This window comes from Pteropus medius, unplaced genomic scaffold (genome assembly GCF_902729225.1).
Source record: "Pteropus medius unplaced genomic scaffold, Ma_sr-lr_union100, whole genome shotgun sequence".
NCBI classification, from domain to species: Eukaryota; Metazoa; Chordata; class Mammalia; order Chiroptera; family Pteropodidae; genus Pteropus; species Pteropus medius.
In genome coordinates, this window is record NW_024349227.1 from 764,764 (window position 1) to 785,635 (window position 20,872).

General features: G+C 42.0%; 1 protein-coding gene across 10 annotated transcripts in view; it reads right to left on the bottom strand.

Annotated features, from left to right (window-relative positions):
• Window positions 1–20,872, bottom strand: part of SRGAP2 (SLIT-ROBO Rho GTPase activating protein 2) — a 229,612-nt gene that overhangs the window by 130,687 nt on the left and 78,053 nt on the right. For all 10 annotated transcript variants that reach the window (XM_039881736.1, XM_039881737.1, XM_039881735.1 and 7 more), the window contains exon 3: window positions 8,660–8,852. In XM_039881736.1, coding sequence (XP_039737670.1) covers window positions 8,660–8,852 — 193 coding nt within the window. The remainder of the gene's footprint in view (window positions 1–8,659; window positions 8,853–20,872) is intronic.

The window sequence follows — 20,872 nt, forward strand, 5'->3', positions numbered from 1 at the left end:
TTACGTTCCATGTGCATCTTCTTAATATACTGCTAATTTAATGTTGATGAGAATAGGATATTGTCTCGTTCCTAGCCACAGCTCCTAGCTCAATGCCTACTACATAATTAGGTCTCCAAGATATATACCGAATGAATGCACAAGTAAATATATCTTTTAAATCCCTTTTCACTCTTGGCAATCTGAGCACCACAGACAATAAAAAAAAAAAAGTCTTCCTTTTTCCCTCCTAAACGCTTACTGTTGGAAATCAAACATGTCCATAGCCTCAACCATCGCCTCTCTATGAACATGCCCAAATCGCTACCAACAGCCCAGACGTTAGCCCAGAACATAGCCCAGATCTTTAGCTCTGAATACAGCCATTCATTTTTGTCAGTTAGTGAAAATTTCAGCTTCACTATTCTTCCAATATCTTAAACTTAACACCCTCAAACCAAATTTCTTATAGTCTAATCCTTCAAAAACAACTTTCTCCTAATTTCAGTATTTCTATTATAAAGACACCATTAATCTACCAGTTATCCAAGTTCAAAAGAGACTTCACAGCCCTCTTTCCTTTCTGCTTCCAAGCTCACTTGAAACCCAAATCTCATCAGTCAGCAATTCCTGTAGATTCTTCCTACACCAGGTGTTTTCCATCTGTCTCTACACTATAAGCTCCAGGAGCGAAGGGGGCGGTATCTGTCTTCCTGACATGTGTCTGGCACATGCTAAGAGCACAGTACATTTTTGCTAAATGGACTGAAGGATCAATTTCTATTCTTTTCATTCCTACCATCCCACCCTAATTTAGATCCTTATTATCTACTATAGCAACTGGTTACACGGTCTCAAGTTTCTTGTCATTTAGCAAATCACGACACTAAGGTTAAGGTTAATCTTCCTTAAGCAGAGTTCATACCTCTGCTCGGACACTAGCTGTTCGAATTTTCAGTGGTTTCCCGTGTCTACTGCATAGAGCCAAATCTCTGAGACAAGGCCCTCCATAATATGAGCCTATCTACCTTTGTCCAGATCCTCCACGAACACTTACTACCCCAGCCAAACCACTATATTCATTGTACTCCTAAAGTGCTTTGTACTTTCTGCCTGCTGCGCCCCTCCTACCTACAATATCTTCCCCCTCCCTCTCTCTCTCCATCGGTCAAAATCCTGTTTCTTCAAGGTCTGGTTCAAATTCCTCCCTGGAAGTTTCCTGACCACACTGACTGTGTGTCATCATCCCTTTTATGGCACACAGTTGGTACTCATCATATATTGCCTTATACTGAAGATCTGTGTTACTGTACTGAGGTATAATTTACCCCTGACTAGATTACAAATTCATGTGGAAAGAACCACCACATCTACTTTTTTGGTTCTGTCTTCTCTAAAAATCTAGAATAATATCTTTAATATGTTCAACAAATATTTGTTGTTGAGGAGAAGGAAAAGCTGTAAAAATGAAAGAAAAGATGTTGGCAGTGGCTTATAAAATAGTATAAGGTCTCTGTAAGAAACACAGCAGGATAGCAATGTAGGAGTATTCCTCTAAAAATTCAACAGGAAAAAAAAAACCTACCTCAAAATAAAAGAACTGAGCTATTAAAAGTAGGACATCAAAACCAAGTGAGCTATGACTGAAAGGTAATTTACAGCAAATCTATGTAAAAAACAGCCATCACATTATCAATTAGAGTCCTGCTGGGCAATATTAACACAGATTCCACTTAAAAGAGACAATCAAAGGCTCACAACAAATAGGAATACATTTATACTCTTCAGAAGCCAAAGAAAATGCAAGAACATCTTCCCTGGGAAGACCTCCTACCCTTACATAATATTTTATCTCTCCTCTTAATCAAACCAAGCAGATAGAATTTCTGACATTAATGGGGTCCTCCCGCAATTCAAAGGGATGGAGGAAGCCATATTACCTATCTTAAACAAAGCAGAATAATGTAGAATCGAATAATCGCTATAGTTCTATCTACAGCACCTCTCACTCTATGGGGGAGGGGGAAGAGAAGGGGCATGATGGGACCACAGGGTCAGACTTTGCAGCAGAGTCAAAGCCGTGTGGGCTTTAACGAGGGTGTCTGCAGTGAGCACAGTGTGGGAGAGGACAAAAGGTGAGCAGGAGCAAAGCAGAAGAGGAAGCAAAGCCAAAGAGTGACAGGGCAACGGCTTCCAGGGTAAGCAGTCGTCCAAGAGAAGATGAAAAAAGCAGTTCAGCAACCTTTGTCCCTAAATGCAGTCACTTAAAACTGTAATAGAATACCCAACCTAACCCAGTATGAGAGGCTGAAATCTAGCCAGGGTGAGAAACTGGGCTGGAAAAGGGTGGGATGAATCCATGTGGACTGACTTCGGCCCTGGCCACCCTACCCCATCCCAAGTTAAATAGTTTCCATGTCCCTGAGACACGTCTGTCCAGAGCTGCTGCTGGCAGCTGCTCTCCTGGCAGCACAGGGAGACAAATTCATGGCATTGCTGGGCCAACAGCTGCTACAGCTCTGGGGGAGGTGACGAGTGCCCGCTGAGATGCTCTGGGCAGAGAGTGAACTATTCTAGGGATCAGTTCAAGAGTCAGCAAAATCGAGGCTACACTTCACCGGCTGAATAAAAATACAGTACAACTGCCATTCCAGACACCCAGGAAACCCACTGCCCTTTTTCTGTCCTAGCTTCTTTGACTTCACTTGCTCCTTGCCCTTACATTTGGCCCATCTTTTCTATTTCCAAGGGCATGGCTTCAGTTTGGGCCCCCATTAACCTGAGGCCAACTGCCGGACCTTCCTAACAGGTCTCCTCCCTTCCAGTGTCTCCGCTCCAATTGATCTTATGTGTCGTTGCCATAGTTACCTTTCCAAAGCACAGCAGTAATTATATTCCTTGCTCAAAAACTATCAATGGCTCCCTCATGCTAACAGAATAAAGCCCGAATCCTGTCACCTGGCATTCATGGACCCTAACCAACTTTTCCAGCCTTATTTCACTATCGATTGCATTTATTATTCCTTTCTTCAGCAAAACAGACGAGTTACCCACCAGCCTTGTCTTTCCAAACTCTGTACCTTTACCATCACTGTACTCTCTGTCCAAAATGCTTCCTCCTCCATCTTCATCTCCTCCTTCTACTTCTTTTGCATTGTCTCAACTGAATGAAGCTTATAGACAGGCGCTTTCATTTTTCCATTTCCCAGCCATTGAATTTCACCTCCATACAGCCTTCCCCAGTCCCCGACCTGAACAAATTTGTTTCTGTGTATACGTGAGGCACTTTGTATGGATGAGTGGCCATGGGCTTTCACCCGCCTGCCCTCTCACACATCACAGACAATGTGGCAGAGGCTTATAGTCCCCCACTATGTTTGCCCTTCTTCTATATTAACAGAAATTCTACTTTTGGGCCACCTAGAATAACTACACTTCCCGGCCTCCCTTGCAGCTCAGTATAACCATGTGACTAAGTTATGGCCAGTAGGATGTAAGCTGAAAAGGTATATGTGCCACTTCCAGACGGCACCTTTAAAGAGTAAAGATGTACCTGCTCCTTGTCCTTTTGCTTTTCCCATTGGCTGGAATGGGGACCTGGTGGCAGTGAGCCATCTTGAGTCATATAGACAAGGGCAGCACTCTTTGAGATGGAATAAGGAGCCTGACACACCCCTGGATGGCTAATGCCTAGACAATTATGTGAGAAGAAAATCAGACTCTATCCTGTGGAAGCCACTATTATTTGGGGTCTATTACAGCCGCACCTATATCCTAACCAAAATGTATACATCTAAAAAGCCTTTCCCAGGCCAAAATGTCAAATTTCAGTTGCTAACAAATGATTCAAGCTTGACCTGGAGGTGCTGCCTGCCAAGCATCACTTCCGTTTCTGTAGCATGGTTGTCTCATCCAGTAACACTTGTGCATGCAAACATCAGAATATTTGGTTCCCTTCTGCAACATAGAGATGAGTGGAAAATGGAAAACTGAAAGTATCCTTACTAGTGTTGTGCTGAGTAGAGTTTCATCACTGTATTAATAAGACAAGGGTAGAAATCATCAGCAACTCTTCAGATGCTCACTGGACTTAAGCAGGCATACCATGGATTTATTTGTAGTGAAAAGAACAAAGACCAGGTACCAAATGATGAAAGTACATCAGGTAGGTATAATTCAGAATTTCATATGCATGCCTATAGTAATAGAGCCCACCTGCTCCACATAAAACTATGATCTGACATTCAACCACTTGACTGTTCTGTCCACTTTTGGGAATAAATTATGTATGAAAGTGGGAAGTTGCCTAGAGCCTCTTACGGACCTCCTCACCATATTCAGTGCATTTGTGTGTATGTCTCATCTCCTCTTTTATTAGGCTATACCATTTGAAATTGCCACTGTACGACCACTTTTTGACCTAAAACCCAGTAATTTCATACATTTCACTCTAATGGATTGAGTTCTTGGGTTTGAAGCTCATTTTGGTCATCTCTGCATCTCTCGCAATGCCCTATACATGGAGAGTATCAACAAAAAATTGCTGGGATTAACTTTTATAGATCTTCTACTTGAAAGACTTCTAGTTCCATCCAATGACACTATCCTACCTTACCTTCTATCTTTTCAACTGCTTTTTAAAAGTCTCCCCCTCTCTTTCATTCTTTCCCTCCCTCCTTCCCTCCCCCACCTCCTCTGGTAACCTTTAACTTCTAGCAGTAATTTTAGTGCTCTCTAATTTAGGCGTGCCCCAGCCTTGGGTCCTGGTTTTAGCTCTTTGTTCTTCTTCCTCTCTTCTCCAAGTTCATATACTTTCATACCTTCCACAATCACTTTTATACTGAAGATTATGCTATCTAGTCCCAGTCATCACCTCCTCCCTCAGTAGCGCAACATTCCACCTGGATGCCCGAAGGCCTCCCAGTGCCCCAAACCCAACACGGCCAAGGTTGGCTCACCATTCACAACAGGTCTTCCCTCAACATCCCCACTTCTATCGTAGATGCCACAATTCTTCCAGGTTGCCAGGTTAGAGATGTAGGGTCACCTATGACCACTACAGTTCTTCACCTAATTAGTTATCTAGTCCTGCCCAGTTTCTTGAATATATTCCCATTGTGCTCGGATTACCTCCCCTCCCCAAACCTCTATCTTGGCCTTTTCCCGAAATAAAAATTCATTCTTTTTTTTTTTTTTTTTTAGGTGAGGCAACTCTTGGTTGATCTCACAGATTGCAAGGACCTTGTCAGCTTACAATCCCTTACTTTTTATACAGAACCTGGTCTTCCTACATGGTCTCCCATCCAAGTACTAACCAGGCCTGCCCCTGCTTAGCTTCCGAGAATAGACGGGAGTGGGCTTGTTCAGAGTGGCATGGCCATAGCAAAAATTCTTTCTTTTACCACATCTTTTCCAATGTCTCTCTCTCCACACAAAAACCCAGAGGGCTCACCACCACACTGCCGTATCAAATCTAAACTCTACTTATCTGTCAAAGAGCCATTATTTGGTACCTACTCTACTTATCTAACCTTATCTTCCACTGTTTTTGAAAATATCTGCGTTCTCATAATATTTGGCTCATACCTTTATTAAAGGCCTTTTTACATTATATTGTTTACATGTCTCTCCTGTTAGCCAGGATTCTAGAGCTTATCTTAGTCTCCATAGGAATCAGCATACAGTACAGTACTCAGTAGGTATTTAAGAGAGTTTTGTTGAATAAGTAGATTGTTACTCAGGATAAGATCAGACAGGAAGCTATTAAAGTAAACTAGCCATAAAGTGACAATAAAATGAGTGGAGACATCCTCCTCTTACAAGTTCTTGTAGCACCTTGTACTTTAGTCTTGTAACACTTAACTCCTCTAAACGTGTGATTTGCTTAATGCCTGCTGCCTCATTCTATTCTAAGTGCCAAGTGAAGAGGCAGTGCTCGTTCACTGCTATATCCTAAGACACAATGTTTAGCCTGAAGGAGTTCAAGGAATATGCAATGGACATTTGTTGAATGAATGTAAAAGAACCTTCCTTTTAATGAAGCTGGATCCCTCACTAGTCCCTGTACCCTCATCAATGCCAAAAATTCCTGCTTCCTCCTACCTGTATATGCTATTCTCTCCTACACAAATCTACTTTTAAAACCTAACTTAGGTCTCACTTGCTTCATGAAAACTCTCCTGACCATTCTAGATCTTTTATCTCTCATGATTTACCTCTGACCTCTTATCACATCTATATTCTACATAAAAGCAATGATCTCTTAATGAGAACATTGTTGCTTTATCCTCTAATTGCTTCCTGTATTAAAAATCTTTTCTTCTCCAGCTATGAGCCCCTCTGGATACACACAAGAAACTAATCTTGTATCTTCCAATACTTGTACAATATGGAGCTAGCTCTCAATAAATACTCATTGGTTGTTTGGGGGAAAAAATGAAACCAGGTACAAGCTTTATCAAGGAAATCGATTCTTCCAGCCTTGGAAAAAACACTATTCCTTGTATGTGGTCTTAATCAGAGCAATTCTGATGATTTAGAGAGTAGCAGATCTGTAATTTAATTTGTAGTAAATATGTCCTTAAGCTGAGTATATGATATATTAGTAAAAACCAAATATTTTAAACTTAGGAGGAGCTTATTAACAGAATAAATCTAACTTTGAATCATTTGTCTAAAGCACATGATTCCTCCCCCAAATCTTCATTTATCATATACTAAAATAACATTTTATCCTCTCAGGATTGCTTATCATAAAGAGAACAGAACTTAGGAAAGATAAGGGACTCTGAGGACAAAACATCTGGAGGAAATTCTCTTTCTGGCCAAACTGGGAATGTCACATGTTCTTCTCAATTTTAGCCTCCATGTCATTGCTCAGAGCTGGTTTATAAAAGATAATTTGTGTCTCAAATTATTAGGGCAATAAACAAAAATGGAAAATAAGATACATTTGGCATTAATTCTTAAATTTATTCCCTCACTAACACATCCAATAATATTTAATGAGCATTTATTATATACCTCATATTATGCTAAGCACTGTGGGAGACTGAAAGATGAATTAGAAAAGCTTATACAATCTACTAAGGGAAGATAATATAAGACAGACAGTGCCGAATGCTCTCATAAAAGAACCAATAAAATGCTTATAATTCTCTTCTAAGAATTCAGAAGAGGGAGAACATTCTTTCTTCTGGGAGAATCAGGAAAGTTTCTTGGAACAGGCTGCATCTGAGATGCGTCTTAAAACGTGGATATGGCTTAGATATGCAGAGATATAAAAAATGGACACATAAGTTCAAATAACAGGATGAGCAAAGGCCCATTGGAATTAATATTCTGTTTGGCTAAGGTATAGTGGAGCAGAAACAGGAAATAAGGTTGGAAAGCTAGTCAGGGCCAGATGTAGAGGGGCTAGAGGACCAAGTCAAAGAGTGTCCGCCTTTGTGAATAAAGCAGCACTTCTCAAACTTTAATATGCACACAAATCACTTGGGGACCTTGTTTCAGTAGATCTGGGGGTAGGACCCAAGATTCTGCATTTCCAACATCCCAGGTGGTACTGATATTGGGAGACTGCACCTTGAGTATCAGGAACATAGACACATAGACTGTGGGGAACCACTGCACAGAGAAGCTGCCTGATCTCCAGTGTCTTCCTGGAAGACTCAAGCTGATAACAGTGGATCAGGCAGATTGGAATGGGGAGAACTGGAATGTAGACTGTAGTCCTCAATGCTGATTAGAATGCAGACTGTAGTCCTCAACGCTGGTCGTTGGTTAGAATCCTCTGGGAAGATTTTATACCATACTGTTACTCAGGCCCTATTCCCAGAGATTCTGATTTAATTGGTCTGGAGTGGGGCCCAGATTTCAACATTTAAAAAAAAAGTTCTCCAGGGAATTCTAATGTGCAGCCAGGATTGAGAACCTCTGCTGTAGATGACACAGTTAAGTACTGCAATCATTCAGGTAAAGATGATGATGATCTAAACTAGGACAATGGCAGTGAGAACAGAGTGAAGAGGCCAGTTGTATAAAATACTACAAAAGTAGGAGGAATAGACTTTAGCAACTGTCTGGGCAGCGATTTAGACTTATGGCTACAACATCATTCATTTGTTCTGGTTAAAGACAATTTGGTGAAATGATTAAGAACAAAGACTCTGGAGCCAGCCCGTTTCAACTCCAGCTCTGCTATTTATTTACTAGGGGTGTGTGTGTGTGTGTGTGTGTGAGAGAGAGAGAGAGAGAGAGAGAGAGAGAGAGAGAGAATAGAGAGAGAAACCTTGGGCAAGATCCTTAACCTCTTTATGACTCAGTCTCCTCATCTGTAAATTGGTGATATAACAATAACCAACATACAGAGTTGTTGTGAAGATTAAGTGAGTTAACGTATTATGTAAAGCCCTTAGAATCATGCATAGCACATAAGAAGACCTACAAAAGTGTTTGCTGTTATTATCAACATGGCTCATCATCTATTCTGATCTCTCCAGGATGCTGAACTGCATGTAAGTGATGGAGAAGTCACTGAGGACTCTCGAACCTCAGCCAACTTGAAGGCACTGGGTTACCTGTTACATGAATTCAACTGGATCTAGGTGGCACACCCTGCCTCCCTCCATCCAGGCCCCCATCCCAAGATCTTTGAAAGTAGCGGCCACAGAGTCCCTACTTGAATTGCTGGTCCTTGGTGCTGCGTGTCTTCGCCAGGAAGCGCTCTGCCAGCTTTTCTAGGTTGCGGGAATAGTCCATCTCGATCTCAGCCTTCTTTCGGAAGAAGTCCTGGAGGTCCTGCAACAGCTGCACCCGAAGTTCACACTGCTGGTCCAGGCATTTCATCTGCTCTGTAAGCTGAGCGCGGATCTCTACAACAAAAGCCAGGCAAGACAGTCAGACAGATATCCCTGAGAACCACACAGGCCATCATTTACCCCTTCTGTTCACTTGTTCCCTGTCCTCTGGGGAACTTAAAGCCTTTAATGATAAAATAATAACAACAACAACAACAACAACAACGACGACGACGACTAAATCTGGCCAACAATGACTAAACCTGGCCTAAACTCTACCAACTCTTTTCAGACTATTGAAAAACACTGAAACCAGGAATCTGTTGAATCATTTAAGAGAAAATGCTTGTCAGAGATAATAATATTCAGAGCTACCATTTATTGAGCAATTTACTGTGTTTCTGGCACAGTGCCAGAATGTTGGCTCTCTTCTGGCAGAGAGCCTAATGAATTATCTCCCAGCCATCCTGTTGGGTAGGCACTACTTTCATCCCCATTTTAAGATGAGAAAACTGACTATTAAAGAAGTGAAGCTATTATATTAGGTAGTAGAGCTAGGATTCAAAACCAGACAGACTGACTTTAGAAACCAAACTCTTACTTTTTATACTTTCTCCCATCATTTCAAAATGTTTTTCCACATCTTCATGAATTAGGGTGAAGGTCAGGATATTTTAATGGGGCCAGAGAGGGCCCTGCGCAAGGCCAAATGGTGGTAATAAAAAATGAAACAAGCACCAGGACTTTTAGGCAAGCAAACCTACCCACTGTTGAGCAGATTCCATAGTTTCCAATATTACAGAATGTAAATCGGTCTCTAAGAAGCTGACTTTTTTCACCAATGGCTGTCACTCATATCTCTGTTGCTTCATCCTTACCAATGCTTAGAGCCCCTGCTGTCAAACCTAGAAAAATATTTCTGATTAAGTTCCAGCTTGGCAGATTTCTGGAAGGCCAGAGTCCTCATACAGGGCTCGCAAACGCCCTCTTGGGAACTGCAGCAGTGGTAGCTCCAGCTGCAACCAGATCTGCTTCAAATGCAATACTGCGTTTGTTATTGACAAGAGACCTGGCACACACAGGAAGCAGCTTGCCAAAGCCAGACTGCTTGTCAGCTCAGGGAAGGCCTGTAGTGCGTATCCTGCTGAAGTTATGTCCCTATCCCCATCTCAGTCACAAAGGAGCCATTTCTTTTACCTTCTTCCCCTCCAAGCCTGCTCAGCTACAATGCATTAGAATGTGACAGTGACTCCAATCTCAGGAAAAAAGAGTACCTATCTGTAATATTATGCCTTTCTTTATGCATGCTCCAAATTCATTCCCAAATAGTACAGTTGTAACAATGCTTTGTGTCTATGCTGTGTAATGCATAGGGAGAGGGGATCTAGTTTTCATCAGAGGTATGGGTAAATCAAGCAAATCCAAGATCGAGGCTGTGATGTTGCAAGGTTTGCCAAGTATTCCTATTATGAAGCAATGAAAGATGGGCAAATGATGCATTTGGCTTTCCCTAGAGTAGCTAAGAGTCCATAATCTATCCCCGACTTCATTTTTTTTTTTTTTTTAATTTTCATAGATATCAGGATGTAGCACAAGTATCTGGTCCTTTATAGGTGATCTTAGGTGATCTGTAAATGTAGTTCGCACCTTCTTCATCTCCATGCCTCTCCCTTGCCAACCACCAATGTCAGCCAGGCCTGCAGTAACCTCACCTGAACTGAAACTGAGCACCGAAGGATTGTTTCAAGCAGACAGAAGGCTGCACTGAAAAGCCGCCTACTCATCACTCATCAAAGCTCTCTTGTTCTGTGTTTTTTGGAGTCTGATTACAAGGGTGTTGGAGGGGAAGATCCGCAGAGGGCATGTCAGGCATCTGGCTCTTGCCAGAGATTTCTGGGCCTCTTAAAGGCATCAGCCCTTGCCGATACTATTCCTAGAGGCATCTGTGCCCTTTCTATCCACTGACAGATAGAGGCTGTAGCTGACAGTAGTAGTTATTGGGTGGGCAGACTGTGAGTGGAGAGGATACTTGCCATGCTTATCAATATTACTTACAACTGACCGATTGAATGAGATTCAGGCCTTCTTTGGGTGAAAAGGTACCTAGTCAGTAACAGAAGGTACAGGAGGATGTAGATGGGCAATGGGGCTGTCAGGCCCCTCTAAGTCACCTGTAGTTCACTTAAGACTTTGCCTTCATAATTTTCACTAACCAGGAGAGCAGAAAGGAATACGGTAGAATGGATGATGTCCACTCTCTGCCAAAAAAAGAGGGGTCTAGGCTAATTCCCTTGATATCCATTAAGTCCTAGTGGTAGACCTGTCCTGTTCAAGGAACAAGCACTGCAGAGGAGGCCTCTGAGATACCCAACCTAATCTAAGATGCCCCCAAGCACATCCAGCAGCAGGGAATCCCATCCTGACCTTCTCAGGTGCCTCAGTGAGTGGGCAGCACAACACAAAGTGACCCCACCCTCAGGTATCCCTCCAGGCCCTGAAGGAAAGGAGCGTATATGTTCACTGGATACCCTTTGCGGGCCTTTATACATCATCTCATTTAATCTTCACAACTAGTTCCCTAAGGTAGCCCCAACTATTCTGATTGCACAGATGAAAAAAACTGAAGTAAGACTTGTTAAGTAATTTACCAAAGGGTCATACAATTAGGTACACGCAGGGCAAAAGCTCACTAAGGTTTGACTGACTTGTCAAAGAGGTTGATAGTGAGACGAGAGAAACAAACCACGAGTCTGGAGTCTCTGAAGGTATTTCTAGGTAAATCACAGTTTCTTTGTCCACCCCCCCACCCCCCACCCTGGAAACATCTCCTTCTCCACCTTGCAGCTCAGGAGTGATTCAGGTCCCTAGAGTCCAGTTTGGACCAGTCCACTGACTCACTAACTAGCCTACATTTCAGCTAGTCCACAACTGGGCTGGATCCCTTCCCTGCTTCCTAGATCAACTCTACAGGGCAGCTCTGGAGGAAGTGTTTTCTTGTCCTGTGAGCACACCCTGAGGGCTGCCAGTCAGCCCAGAGAGCAGAGAAAGCAAGAAAGTGATATCCCCACCCCTGATCCAGGAAAAGAGTCTCTGCTAATAGATAACCACCTGCCACTGAAGTTGATTTGTGATTTGACACCACCGAGCATCTCCCCTCCCACACAACCTGCATGGAAGGAGAAGCCTCCCTGGGCACCCACACAGACATTTAAGGGAGACTCCCACCACCGTCACCTCCAGGCCTGCAGCTCCAAGGCAGAATGAGTGCTCTGTCCAAGGCAAACTGTGATGCTTCAAGCTTTTGCTGCTGCTGCAAAGACAAACAATGGTCCCCAAGAAGGCGGCTGTACCAGTCCATGCACATAAGGGGCAGGAAACAATAGGCCACTGAATGCCAGCATGCCTGGGCCATGTGCCCAGGCTGGAGGCCCTTCTGCACCCTGACCTACCCACAAACTACAAGGGCAGAAAGAAGAAAGGGGCAATTTATAAAAACATGGAGGAATTCCTCATAGTTCCATCGTGTGCTTAGGCAAGTATGCACGTGCACATGTGTGCACACTCAGACACACGCACTCACATCACCCACATTGTGCTTCACCATACAAACTCAAAAAGGCTTTACAAATCTAGTTATAGTTGGATGAGAGTTCGTGGGAGCTAGGGATGATAAGATCCTTGTTGGTTCTGTGCTAGAGCAACATGGGAAGAAGTCACTCCCAGTTTCCAGAAGCAGCTGTATCCCAGGAATGTGAATTAATGCCATGACCATTCACAAAGCCAAAGTACAAAGGTCACCATGAACTATTTGGAGTGATATATGCCAAAAATGACCTCCCATGGGCACCTAACACAGCCCATTTATTCAGCGAATCTTTACTGAGCCCCAACTATATGGCAGACACTGTACTAGGTGACAGTGACAGAAGAAATAATAGGCCCGAGTCCTGCCCTAATGAAGCATGGCTTGACAAAGAAGAGGAAGAAAACGAAAGCAAAGACAGTCTTTTTGCTTTTGTCCTGAATATTCTTTATTATAACATAGCCATGGAAATAAGCCCCAACCCGAAGACCAGAGATTTATAAATCTATTAGTAGCAGATAAAAATAAACAAGCAACAAACCCAATAAAAATTCACTGTCTTCTGACTCTTTGTTTTTCTATTACATTTTTTTCTTTTAAATGACACTTAAATAGAAACTGCAGCTTCCCTTGCAAAAGGGACAAAAGTTTTAGAACAAATTTTCCGAGTTTCAGAGTTGACTTTTGGTTGATATTTCATTCAAGATTCAAATCTAAATTTGACCCTACCATTCCGGAATTAGACAGTGGCGATGGTTACACAATCTTGTGAATATACTCAAATAAAACAAAACACCCAGTAAACTGTATGCTTTAAAAGGGTGAATTTTATGATATGTGATTTATATCTCATTAAAAGATTCAACCCAACCAAATAGCTCGTTCTGTTAAGCACCATTCTGCCAGCTAAGGGGAAAATGGCCTGATAAACAAGGCACCAAAAGGAGGAAGGAATTCTCGGTTTCCATTTCTCCATTTCTTTGGGCCAAATCTCAGTTCTGCATTGAGTATACTTAAAACAAATCTTGAAAGCTGCCACTCTGGACAGCAAACTTGGCCATGACATTGAACTGCACTGGCAGATCATCATCCCATCAATTCCGAGGTGTCAGATGAAAACCTGGCAAGGAATGTTTTTATGTATTAGTTCAAGTCAGGATCAGCAGACACATCCAGCAAAGCTTCCCCTGGGAAGTACTGACTCTTTGTCCGTGCTTGGCCACAGCTAAGATCCTAACTATACCTGTTCTGGGAGTTAGAAGGAGGCTCGTTTCCTTTTTAGAAAGATGCTGACAGGCCAAATGAAGGATGAAATTAGAAGAAAAACTAGCCCTAATAGGACACTGATCATTTAACGAAAGCAGTCATGGACCTGCCACATAGACAATCATATAGATGCTAAATTATAAAACACCTGCCAATCAAAAGGTGACACAGTCCTCTGAACACTGTCCACAATTCAGAGCACACTCAAGGAATTCGCTAGCCAGCAGAGTACAGAGGGATTTCTTCAGCCAAAGCTTTCAATCCAGAGATATTAGCCCATTCTTTCCTTCTTTCAAAATTCTTCTCCTTCAGGAATTTTCTCTGATTAAGTCGCACAGAACCCCCTCTTATGGAACTCAATTTCTAAGGAGAAAATGGGGGTGGGAGGGCAGCCTGGGCAAAGATGTAACCTTTGGAGAGTAACACAGGCACGTCCTTCCTTTATCCTTGATGTGCCAGCACCTAGGGGATAGGAGCTGCAACTCCCGCAGGTTCTGTTCAGAGAGTGTGAAGCATGAGATCAGCCCAGGTTCCCCACTGGGAACCGGGCCTGCCAGTCTTTTTCCACAAAATCTGTCTCACCTGCTTTTAGCCCTTTCACAAACACATGATGTCACCTCAGCCATCTGAAGAATATTAATTCCTAGTACCTCCCCAGCAAGTGTTATATAAGAAGACAATTGAGGCTTTCATCCAGCTCTATCCTCCATATCTCTTACCAAGACCTCTTATCACGAGGGTAATCAGCCCTCTCAAAACTGTCCCCCAGGAAACAAAATGCTGGAATGCCCTGCCAAGTCTTACTCTTTGCCCTACTGGTTCGCTGTTCTACAAACTCAGTAATGGGAGGGCCCTTACAAATCTCTGTTGGACGGAGCAGAGAACCAAAGCGTAGAAAAGGGAAAGGAATTGCCAGAGATCACACAGCTATTTAGCTGCAGATCTAGGCCTGAAACCCAGGTCACGGAATTCCCAAGCCAATGTTCTTTCTTACTTACTCTTACTGCAAATATTTATTTGAGCACCTTCCAGGAGCTCTGAGAATAAGAAGACAAAAGTCCTCCCTCAAAGTTAGCAAGACAGTAGGGAAAAAACAAGGGAGAAAAAAAAAAAAGCCCTATAAAAACAAGGTGAAATAAGATAAGTAAACAAGGTATTCACACAGTGCCGTGAGAGCAGAGAGAAGAGAGACATGCATCAGTTTTAGCCCACTTACTATATACCACAGCTTTCAGTGACTACATAGTATTACTTATCTACTAATCTGAGTTGTCCGTGTTCCAAGAAAAGGCCATCAAGCTACTTTCAGTAAAGTAGAAAACAGCAAATAGTCTTCCTCAAAGAGAGTGACTAATGGCCTGTTTCCTCATTACTTTACCTTATTGAATATGATGTAGAAAGAAACATGAGTTAATCCAAACAACCAACCAACAAGTGACTACTAAGCTTCCAGGATGTGTGGATGTGAGAGATACTTATTGTTTTTCCTCCTTGCATCCACATTCTCCCCCACTCTCATTCATATTAGTAATGCTGATTCTACCTGTGCCCTTTCCAAAGATGGTAGATGTTACCTCCAGGCCTTGTTTGGGAGCTGCAAGACCTGGGCACAATGAAAGTTGAGACTGCTGCCACCAGCTTGCCACCATGAATGGAAAGCTTTTTTGAGAATAGAGCTGACCTGGAGAAGCGGAGCTGAGAAACAGAAAAAGGAAACGAGTTCGTGAATCGAGTCACAGCCAATGCCAGCCCTATCCCTGCACCTTTCCGTCACAGAAGCAGACTCACCTTTTTGCCTAAAATAGTCTACATGGGGTTTTTGTCCTCTTGCAAACAAAGGAAACCTAATGGATATGAGGGATTCTGAAGTTTCAGAAACATGAAGGTTCCTGTTCTCAAGGAACTTACAATCTAATTGTGAAGATATGATAAAAATATGCATTTTCAAAAATTATATACTTATATATTACATAATTGTGCTAGACATTTGATTTCCTAAAATTTTTTATGATATTGTGTACTGTAAGTACATGAAATTAAGAATAAATACTGTAAGCAACAGTTTTGAGAACTCAGAACGAGCAATGAGGACTAACCTCACTGAAGTAAGGCTTCTTGAGGAAGACTAAACTCCTTGGGGGAGCAATTTGTCTGTTTGGTTCACCAATCTATTCTGGGGCCCAGAACAACACCTGGCATACAGTAGGTCTTAAACTTGTGGAGGGAAGAAAGGAGAGGAGAAAGACAGAGAGAAGGGACGAGATAAAAGTGTGAACTAGTATTCTGAGGATGGGCAGAATTTCAGTAAATGGAAGGGTAAGAAGACATTATTCCAGAGAAGATAAACTGTAAGCCAAGAGATGGAATGTTGGAGCATGGCCTCTTTGTGAGGTCGCGAGGAGGACGGTTAGCTAGAACAAAGGGAGACACCGGGGCCTGGTCAGAGATAAGGGTGCATAGGGAGGAGCAGCTCCAAAGGCTAACAGAGTAGTCTGGATTTCAAGCAAAAAAAAATAAAGGTGGAGAAAGTTTGTGCCATGATAAAAACGGAGCAGAAGGAAGATCAGAGTAGAAGAAGTCTGCTGGATGGATTCCTGGTCTTCTAGATTATAAGACAGAGTTGGCATTAATGAGCGATCCAGACTAAATGGTCCAGAGGTCCAATGAGTAAGAGAATTGAACGAGTGGAAAATCCCTGTACAGACTAACACTTATCATTAGCAATAATACAGGCTTTCAGGCCAGCGATCCGAAAGCTATGGATTCCAAACTGCCTCCCTATCCAATGATTAGCAAACTGAACATGTGATAGATATCTTTGGGTTCAAAGGTAAGACAGTCATCTTGGTGGGAGGAAGAAGGGGTGGTGACCTGGAGTCCTGGACTCCCTCATATTACTTTTGACTATAGTTCTCTCTGTTGAATTTTAAGTTTGTGCAGCATGTTGTCCCAAAGTTATGAAAGAAAGAACCTCTCCTCCCCTTGCATTAACTCCACACTACTTAAAAACAATGTGCACAGCTTTGGAGACAAACAGAAACCCACCAGTGGGAAGGAAGAGAAGAAAAATGGCTTTAAGAGTTTCAAAAGGATGCTCAGTCATCCATTAACTTTCAAGCCTCCAAATGAAGCCACAGAAAGCAACCTCATAAAGCCGATGAGGCTAGAGAGTGTGAAGGGGTACAGATATCTCAATGAACTTTAATCATCACAATTGTTCTGGCAAGCTGCCTTGGCTCTTTCAAATGACTCAATAGAAAGTCAAAGACAAAAGGCTCCCAAATGAACGAGCTGTCACATCAAATGCCAGAGTGGTAATTTTAGCTCCTAGGCCTTGCCTGAGATGTTTAAGAAACAGAATTCCCAAAATCTAGAATTAACTTGTACTACAAACTAAAGATCTGGAATAAGATGACCAACAGCTCCTCTGGGAAATGTTACCTAGTCTGATGCCCTGATTCATTGCTGGAGGCAAACTGGAAGTCATTTCCCAAAGACCACAATTATCAACCAACAAATCCAGCAAATATTGTATTGATCTTATGTTTACCCCATGCAAATATCTAAGTGTTGAACCACTGGAACACACAATCTAAGATATTATCTCGCTCCCAATTAGAAAAAAAGGGACTAAATGTAAAAATATTCAACATTTTAAGATAGTGTATGCTAAGTGTCAAAACGATGGTCTCAGATCATGCTCAGAGAGAAGATCATCAGTATAAACCAGAGTGAACTGGAGTTAGTCTTGAGGCCTTAGTTGAGATGTAAAGGTGATAAGGAAGCAGGGTTGCGCTTACTAGAGCAAAGGTAAGGAGGCAGAAATGGGCAGATTAAACTTAGGAGGCTGTGAGTAGAACACTGTGCCTTCAAGGTTTACTCAGAAGAGTGGGGGTAAAAGCAAGAGAGGGCCCACATGCACCCTGAGTAGATCAGATACAAACACAATTCAAAAGGGATCTGTAAACTGGACACAGGTAACAAACAGACTTGAGAAGCAGAAGGACAGCACAGGATTGTAAAAGCCCAAGTAATTCCCTACCAATAACTCCTGAAAACACCAAATGTCAATTTCAACATGTCCATTAAAGTAATGAGCAATGGTAAACTGTATATTGCTCAAGGCTCTAGCATAATTGCACAGAAAACAAACCAAATCAATACTAAAATCCAGATCCTAAATTCCCAGAGAGCTGGCTCTGGAGGGTTTGCTTCATTTTGTGCAGGACCCAGCATGGCATACAGTACTGGCACATTATTTCAGATTTAGTTCAACGAGCATTCACCAAGCACCTATTCGTTATTGGGGAGAGGGACAAAGATGATTACAGAAGACAAAGAGATTCACTTGTCCTTTGAAGTAACTGCGGAACTTCGAACTGAAAAGGCAGTTTTATTCTCTAGTTTAGAGTACCCAGGAGAGGTCAAGTCTGGAAATAGACATTTGGGAGCCATCAGCAAGTACATGTGAGTATGAAAACCCGTGGAAGTGAATGCAGCTACCCACAGAAAGCATGTAGCATGAAAGAAAAGTTGGCCTAGACAAAGGGACACCCCAATTTAGGTGGAAAGCAAAGCAAAGGAAGAGGAGATAGGAAAGTAGACTGAGTATGGAACAAATGAAACGTAAGAGTCAGTAACTACAAATCACCTAAATAAGATAGCGGGGCCAAAAGTTTAACTTTGGCAATTCAGTCTATCATTACTGAAAGACTGCTATGCTGGATCCAGTTTATATCACCCAAAATGAAGACAGCTGTTTTGCCGACTGGCTGGAACAGCTTGTACTACCTTAAGTTGCAATGGCTGTTGGTGGGCCAGCCTAACCGTGCTTGCCTTATATCCATGCTGCATGCCTCCAGATTCCCACTCCAGGGTTTCCCTGTTGTCACTGAGGCAGGAGATTTAGAGGAACTTGCTCAGCCACCAGCCATGTGACCAAGAAGTATAGGTGAGTTGAAGCTCCATGAAGTTAACCCTTGACAATAGGAGATGGGAGCCGGCAAATGAAATCTTCTCCCTCCTTCTCCCACCGGACTATTCAGAGATGCAGTAGCTTCACATAGTTTCTCTGAAGATGTCCCACAAGACCAAATAATCAGCTTCCCTCATGAAGCTGTGGCCAGCTTATAAGCAGTCCCTTATATTTGCTCTCCTTCCTTACTTCCCTTTTCTCTTCATTCCTGTTTCCCTAGGATGTCACTCCCAAATAAAATATAAGCTTTTGCCTCTGGCTCTATTTTCTAGGGAACTCAGACTAAGACACTTACCATGTACTGGGCACTGTTCTAGATGCTGGGTGGACAGTCTCTTCCTTGATGAAAGGGATTCCAATGAAAGTATGTGCTTAGCAGATCCCTGAAAACAGCTAACCAATTATTTTTCATGAACTCAATCTATATGTTAAGTGGTTGATTGGTTATAAGAACTGATTTGGTTGACCAGTTTATTTTCTATGGAAAAGTAAACTGTCTCCACAAAAGTCTTAGGCAGGCGCATCTTAAAATATTCAAGAGTTATCACAGATACCATTTACTAAGTGCTTAGTATGTGCCAAGCAAGCACATAGTAAATTGAGTCACCATTGAAGTGTAAAGGTACATTGTCCCATTTAATCTTCAAAACATCCCAATGGGATATGTTTGCAGTAAAGCAGAGTGCTTAAAAGCATAAACTCTGTATTCAGAAAGACTTGGGCTTTAATTCTAGCTGTCATCTACTAGTTGTATATCCTTGAACGAGACACTTAATCTCTCTAAATCTGTTTTATTTTCTATAAAATGGAGTTTGTAACAATCACTTGAGTGGACTAGAAAGAAAAGTAAAAGAGATAATTTATATAAAAAACACTTACGACAGCCTGGTACCTACCTATGATTCCACCCACTTCACAGATGAAGGACCACTGAGGTTCAGAGAGATCAGTAAAAATTCCATGAGGTCACCTAGATTGTTACAGATCATGGCAGGATTTGGATCCACATGTGTTTCATTCTAAAATCAGTGCTTTTCACCATTTTCCCACACTTGTTTAAGGCTGAGATATGGACTTGTCTTTCATGCTAGAATTCTATAGTTCTAGGCTGGCAATATTGATTGGTTAATAAAAAGGATCCTTTTAACTTATCAAACAAAAGTCTTCATTCTCACAGTATTAACTCTGAAAGTTTAAGTGTATGTGTTTGGGGTAGAGTGGAAAAATGCTTTTTTATCATTTCTTCTTGAAGGCAATAGCAACAAAAAGTCCATGCCACCACCTAGAAATGCTATCAACTGGAGAGACAGCAAAGCAAACTCTGACCCTGGAACCTGACTGCCTGGGCTCAAAGTGCCAGTTCTATCATTTACTAGCCATGTGACCCTGGGTCAAGTTACTTAACCTCTCTGTGCCTCAATGTCTCCATCTGTAAAAATTCAATAATAGTACCTACCTCACAGGGTTTGTATGAGTTAATATTCATAAAGTAATTAGAACAATTTCTGACACATGTAAGCACTATATATGTTGTTGTTAAATACAGAAATAAAATTTCCCTCATGAATTCTTTGATCCTTTAACTTTCTGAACAAGTAGGTATAGAAAGTGAAAGGAATTATACTGAAGAAATTAGCGCAAACTCTTACAAGCACACGCATGCATGCACGCACACACAAAGGAAATAAAAATTTCATGAAACAACACATATCCTTACTACATGCCATAAACTCTGATATTTTCTAATCTTTCTAAATGCTAGTTGTGGCCCACTAATTTGATTTCATGACCTACTAGAAGGTCTTGACCTGCATATTAAAAAGCTCTGGAATAAACCACATGACCACCAAAAGCAGAACTAGAACACAGAGTCTTCAAACCACCCAACTCCTTCTTTGTGGTTATTATTAAATCAGAAAGGGCCTAAGTTTCGCTTCTTGCTGGAAAAGAAAGTGTACATTCTGGGTCCTACTCCATGCCCTCCACAGTTCACGTGAGCACTAGAAATTCGGAGAACACTAAAAAACTGGTGGGCACTTCCTGTCTCCACAACTCCTGTAATTGTTGCTCAACCCAACGTGTCACCGTTCTGCATCAGGGAGAGTTCCCTGGCCTGTCCTCTGAGTTTTGTCCTCCTGATTTTGAGGCTCAGCAACTGTAGTTACTGTTTACTGTACCTCTGCAACAAAGAGGGTGCTGACCTAACACAAACAATGTTGTTATGGATTTAATAAACTGATTGTAAACAGAATAGATGAACCTTATTTATGG